Genomic DNA, 6,464 nt, shown 5'->3' on the forward strand with positions numbered 1-6,464 from the left:
CTTTCTCCACACCACTCATGATTCTATACACCTCTATCATATTCCCCCTTAGTCTCCTCTTTTCCAAGCTGAAAAGTCCTAGCCTCTAATCTCTCCTCATATGGGACCCATTCCAAGCCCCTAATCATTTTAGTTGCCCTTTTCTGAACCTTTTCTAATGCCAGAATAAGCTATCTTCCAGTCATTGGGTACAGTAGCTAATTTAAAGGACAGTTTACAAACCATAGAAAATAGTTCCACAATTTCACATTCGCGTTCTTTCAGAACCCGTGGGTGAGTGTCATCTGGTCCCGGTGACTTGTTACTGTTCAGTTTCTCAATTAATTCCAAAACCTCCTCTAGTGACAGTTCAATCTGTGACAATTCCTCAGATTTGTCACCTACAAAAGATGGTTCAGGTCTGGGAATCTCCCTCACATCCTCAGCCGTGAAGACTCAAGCAATCAGCTGGCTTGCGAGGTTTGGGGAGGCAGGGGGAGCCTGCACACAGAGTCCTTGCTCCTCTCCCCTCCCTCCTGAAGCTGCAAGCCAGCTGACTGTGGTGGGCAGGAGGGGGAAGGCACTGATCGGTACAGTCTGCTGGCGGGCAGGAGGCACTTTGATGGGGGGGGCGCGCATAGGGGAGCTGATAGGGGGCTGCCAGCTGTGGACAAAGCAAGCAGCCAAACGACATTATAGCAAAGCACTGCACAACTTCACATGGAGCTTGTTCTGTAATTGAGCAGGGATGTAAGAGCGAATCAATGTTAAGCGAGAGGACGTTAAGTGGGGAGTTACTGTATAAACATCCATTTTGAGGTTTTTGCACAAAGCAGTACGTCAGGCCTATAAGCATCTTTACAGCCGGGCAGAGCCTGAAACGCGCTGTGTATACGCTCCCGCAACACCAACCGGGAGAAACTAACAACCCCTAAAAGCAGCCAAGGCAAGTCTGCCTGCTGATCCAGCGCCTCCTCCCTCCAGGCTCAAAGCTCAGCCACGGCCAGGCCGGCGCCTTCTGCCGCGGGACTCGGCCGGAGCCCCAGAGAGACCGGCTCCGGGCTGCCCTGTGGAGCCGCCGCCGCCCGCCCGCCGCGCAGGAACGGCCTGGGCAGCTCGCCGGGCAGCTCGCCGCTGAGCTCGCTCGTCCTGCGCGGCGCACGGAGCGGGCGGAGCCGGGCGGGCACGTCCACCGCAGGGCGCCCAGGCCGAGCCCGCGGCGCGCCCCGAGGCCGGCCAGGCCGAGCCCGCGGCGCGCCCCGAGGCCGGCCAGGCCGAGCCCGCGGCGCGCCCCGAGGCCGGCCAGGCCGAGCCCGCGGCGCGCCCCGAGGCCGGCCAGGCCGAGCCCGCGGCGCGCCCCGAGGCCGGCCAGGCCGAGCCCGCGGCGCGCCCCGAGGCCGGCCAGGCCGAGCCCGCGGCGCGCCCCGAGGCCGGCCAGGCCGAGCCCGCGGCGCGCCCCGAGGCCGGCCAGGCCGAGCCCGCGGCGCGCCCCGAGGCCGGCCAGGCCGAGCCCGCGGCGCGCCCCGAGGCCGGCCAGGCACGGAGAGGGCGCGTCCACCCCGGCCGAGACTCACTTCAGACCGAACTCGCCGGCATCGAAGTTCTGCCTCCCGCAAGCTTCCTCCAGAACCTGCGGGGACAGAAGGGCCGTTAGCGGGCGGGGCCCCGACAGCCGCCGCGCAGCCGGGCGCCGCAAGGGGCGGCCCGGGGCTGCTCGCAGCGGGCCTCGCTCCGCGGGTATCATCCCCCCCCCGCCGCCGCCCGGGGCCGCCCCCCGCCGGGCAGGACCAACCTGGAGCAGCGTGGTGCCGGGCCCCACCCGCACCGCGACCCGCCGCCCGTTCGGCGCCAGCACCGAGACCGCGAAGCCCCGCCCGCCGGCGGCCGCCGCCATCTTCCCTCGCCCAGGCCCGGCGCCCCCCGCCGCCAGAGCGAGCCGCGGTGGGCGGGGCCCAGGCACGGACCGCCCTGCGCTCGGCGCCCCGCGCGCCTTGCCGCCGACGCCTGGCCCCGCCCTCGCCGCCGCGCCTGCGCGGTCGCCAACATTCACCGCGCAGTACGCATGCGCGTAGCCCCACCCCCTCAGCGCCTCGTCCCCGCAAGGCTTCGTGCGTCCCGCTGCTCCCTCCCCTCCCCCACCCCACACACCGCCCCTCCTCCTGCACCCCCTAGCCCCTCCCCTCACACAGCCCCCCTCCTCCGGCACCCCTGCCCCTCCCCTCACATAGACCCCCTCCTCCGGCACCCCCCCAGCCCCTCCCCTCACACAGCCCCCCTCCTCCTGCACCCCTGCCCCTCCCCTCACATAGACCCCCTCCTCCTGCACCCCCAGCCCCTCCTCTCACACAGCTCCCCTCTTCCTGTACCCCCAGCCCCCCATTCCCCAACAGCCCCCCTCCTCCTGCACCCCTGCCCCTCCCCTCACATAGACCCCCTCCTCCGGCACCCCCCCAGCCCCTCCCCTCACACAGCCCCCCTCCTCCGGCACCCCTAGCCCCTCCTATTCCCCAACAACCCCCCTCCTCCTGCACCCCCAGATCCTCCCCTCACACAGCCCCCCTCCTCCTACACCCCTGCCCCTCCCCTCACATAGACCCCCTCCTCCTGCACCCCCAGCCCCTCCCCTCACACAGCCCCCCTCCTCCGGCACCCCCCCAGCCCCTACTATTCTCCCACACAACTCCCCTCCTCCTGCACCCCCAGATCCTCCCCTCACACAGCTCCCCTCTTCCTGCACCCCCAGCCCCCCATTCCCCAACAGCCCCCTCCTCCTGCACCCCTGCCCCTCCCCTCACATAGACCCCCTCCTCCTGCACCCCCTGCCCCTCCCCTCACACAGCCCCCCTCCTCTGGCACCCCTAGCCCCTCCTATTCCCCAACAGCCCCCCTCCTCCTGCACCCCCAGATCCTCCCCTCACACAGCCCCCCTCCTCCTGCACCCCTGCCCCTCCCCTCACATAGACCCCCTCCTCCTGCACCCCCAGCCCCTCCTCTCACACAGCTCCCCTCTTCCTGTACCCCCAGCCCCCCATTCCCCAACAGCCCCCTCCTCCTGCACCCCTGCCCCTCCCCTCACATAGACCCCCTCCTCCGGCACCCCCCCAGCCCCTCCCCTCACACAGCCCCCCTCCTCCGGCACCCCCCCAGCCCCTCCCCTCACACAGCCCCCCTCCTCCGGCACCCCTAGCCCCTCCTATTCCCCAACAACCCCCCTCCTCCTGCACCCCCAGATCCTCCCCTCACACAGCCCCCCTCCTCCTACACCCCTGCCCCTCCCCTCACATAGACCCCCTCCTCCTGCACCCCCAGCCCCTCCCCTCACACAGCCCCCCTCCTCCGGCACCCCCCCAGCCCCTACTATTCTCCCACACAACTCCCCTCCTCCTGCACCCCCAGATCCTCCCCTCACACAGCTCCCCTCTTCCTGCACCCCCAGCCCCCCATTCCCCAACAGCCCCCTCCTCCTGCACCCCCAGCCCCTCCCCTCACATAGACCCCCTCCTCCTGCACCCCCAGCCCCTCCTATTCCCCAACAGCCCCCCTCCTCCTGCACCCCCAGATCCTCCCCTCACACAGCTCCCCTCTTCCTGCACCCCCAGCCCCTCCCCTCACACAGCCCCCCACCTCCGGCACCCCTAGCCCCTCCTATTCCCCAACAGCCCCCTCCTCCTGCACCCGCAGCCCCTCCCCTCACATAGACCCCCTCCTCTGGCACCCCTAGCCCCTCCTATTCCCCAACAGCCCCCCTCCTCCTGCACCCCCAGATCCTCCCCTCACACAGCTCCCCTCTTCCTGCACCCCCAGCCCCCCATTCCCCAACAGCCCCCTCCTCCTGCACCCCCAGCCCCTCCCCTCACATAGACCCCCTCCTCTGGCACCCCTAGCCCCTCCTATTCCCCAACAGCCCCCCTCCTCCTGCACCCCCAGCCCCTCCCCTCACATAGACCCCCTCCTCCTGCACCCCCAGCCCCTCCCCTCACACAGCCCCCCACCTCCGGCACCCCTAGCCCCTCCTATTCCCCAACAGCCCCCCTCCTCCTGCACCCACAGATCCTCCCCTCACACAGCTCCCCTCTTCCTGTACCCCCAGCCCCCCATTCCCCAACAGCCCCCTCCTCCTGCACCCCTGCCCCTCCCCTCACATAGACCCCCTCCTCCTGCACCCCCAGCCCCTCCCCTCACACAGCCCCCCACCTCCGGCACCCCTAGCCCCTCCTATTCCCCAACAGCCCCCCTCCTCCTGCACCCCTGCCCCTCCCCTCACATAGACCCCCTCCTCCTGCACCCCCAGCCCCTCCTCTCACACAGCTCCCCTCTTCCTGTACCCCCAGCCCCCATTCCCCAACAGCCCCCCTCCTCCTGCACCCCTGCCCCTCCCCTCACATAGCCACCCTCCTCCTGCACCCCCAGCCCCTCGTCTCACACAGCTCCCCTCTTCCTGTACCCCCAGCCCCCCATTCCCCAACAGCCCCCTCCTCCTGCACCCCTGCCCCTCCCCTCACATAGACCCCCTCCTCCTGCACCCCCAGCCCCTCCTCTCACACAGCTCCCCTCTTCCTGTACCCCCAGCCCCCATTCCCCAACAGCCCCCCTCCTCCTGCACCCCTGCCCCTCCCCTCACATAGCCCCCCTCCTCCTGCACCCCCAGCCCCTCCTCTCACACAGCTCCCCTCTTCCTGGACCCCCAGCCCCCATTCCCCAACAGCCCCCCTCCTCCTGCACCCCTGCCCCTCCCTTCACATAGACCCCCTCCTCCTGCACCCCCAGCCCCTCCCCTCACACAGCTCCCCTCTTCCTGTACCCCCAGCCCCCCATTCCCCAACAGCCCCCTCCTCCTGCACCCCTGCCCCTCCCCTCACATAGACCCCCTCCTCCTGCACCCCCAGCCCCTCCTCTCACACAGCTCCCCTCTTCCTGTACCCCCAGCCCCTCCCATTCCCCAACAGCCCCCTCCTCCTGCACCCCTGCCCCTCCCCTCACATAGACCCCCTCCTCCTGCACCCCCAGCCCCTCCTCTCACACAGCTCCCCTCTTCCTGTACCCCCAGCCCCTCCCATTCCCCAACAGCCCCCCTCCTTCTGCACCCCCCAGCCCCTCCCGTCACACAGCCCCCCTCCTCCTGCACCCCCCAGCCCCTCCCCTCACACAGCCCCCCTCCTCCGGCACCCCCCCAGCCCCTCCTATTCTCCCACACAACTCCCCTCCTCCTGCACCCCCAGATCCTCCCCTCACACAGCTCCCCTCTTCCTGCACCCCCAGCCCCCCATTCCCCAACAGCCCCCTCCTCCTGCACCCCCAGCCCCTCCCCTCACATAGACCCCCTCCTCCTGCACCCCCAGATCCTCCCCTCACACAGCTCCCCTCTTCCTGCACCCCCAGCCCCTCCCCTCACACAGCCCCCCACCTCCGGCACCCCTAGCCCCTCCTATTCCCCAACAGCCCCCTCCTCCTGCACCCCCAGCCCCTCCCCTCACATAGACCCCCTCCTCTGGCACCCCTAGCCCCTCCTATTCCCCAACAGCCCCCCTCCTCCTGCACCCCCAGATCCTCCCCTCACACAGCTCCCCTCTTCCTGCACCCCCAGCCCCCCATTCCCCAACAGCCCCCTCCTCCTGCACCCCCAGCCCCTCCCCTCACATAGACCCCCTCCTCTGGCACCCCTAGCCCCTCCTATTCCCCAACAGCCCCCCTCCTCCTGCACCCCCAGCCCCTCCCCTCACATAGACCCCCTCCTCCTGCACCCCCAGCCCCTCCCCTCACACAGCCCCCCACCTCCGGCACCCCTAGCCCCTCCTATTCCCCAACAGCCCCCCTCCTCCTGCACCCACAGATCCTCCCCTCACACAGCTCCCCTCTTCCTGTACCCCCAGCCCCCCATTCCCCAACAGCCCCCTCCTCCTGCACCCCTGCCCCTCCCCTCACATAGACCCCCTCCTCCTGCACCCCCAGCCCCTCCCCTCACACAGCCCCCCACCTCCGGCACCCCTAGCCCCTCCTATTCCCCAACAGCCCCCCTCCTCCTGCACCCCTGCCCCTCCCCTCACATAGACCCCCTCCTCCTGCACCCCCAGCCCCTCCTCTCACACAGCTCCCCTCTTCCTGTACCCCCAGCCCCCATTCCCCAACAGCCCCCCTCCTCCTGCACCCCTGCCCCTCCCCTCACATAGCCACCCTCCTCCTGCACCCCCAGCCCCTCGTCTCACACAGCTCCCCTCTTCCTGTACCCCCAGCCCCCCATTCCCCAACAGCCCCCTCCTCCTGCACCCCTGCCCCTCCCCTCACATAGACCCCCTCCTCCTGCACCCCCAGCCCCTCCTCTCACACAGCTCCCCTCTTCCTGTACCCCCAGCCCCCCCATTTCCCAACAGCCCCCCTCCTCCTGCACCCCTGCCCCTCCCCTCACATAGCCCCCCTCCTCCTGCACCCCCAGCCCCTCCTCTCACACAGCTCCCCTCTTCCTGTACCCCCAGCCCCCATTCCCCAAC

General features: G+C 69.1%; 1 protein-coding gene across 11 annotated transcripts in view; it reads right to left on the bottom strand.

Annotated features, from left to right (window-relative positions):
- ASPSCR1 (ASPSCR1 tether for SLC2A4, UBX domain containing) overlaps positions 1-1,940 on the bottom strand; it is an 87,170-nt gene extending 85,230 nt beyond the window's left edge. For 2 of the 11 annotated variants that reach the window (XM_073310681.1, XM_073310683.1), the window contains exon 1: positions 1,554-1,609. Coding sequence is in view for 7 of the 11 variants with exons in the window: in XM_073310669.1 (XP_073166770.1) it covers positions 1,554-1,609; positions 1,772-1,873 (158 nt within the window). In the remaining 4 variants the exon portion in view is untranslated. Of the gene's footprint in view, positions 1-1,553; positions 1,610-1,771 lie in introns of those variants that run through there. The other 9 variants (XR_012154791.1, XM_073310669.1, XM_073310671.1 and 6 more) reach the window with 9 other exon arrangements.
- Between the last annotated feature and the right edge of the window lie 4,524 nt (positions 1,941-6,464).

This window comes from Lepidochelys kempii, chromosome 14 (genome assembly GCF_965140265.1).
Source record: "Lepidochelys kempii isolate rLepKem1 chromosome 14, rLepKem1.hap2, whole genome shotgun sequence".
NCBI classification, from domain to species: Eukaryota; Metazoa; Chordata; order Testudines; family Cheloniidae; genus Lepidochelys; species Lepidochelys kempii.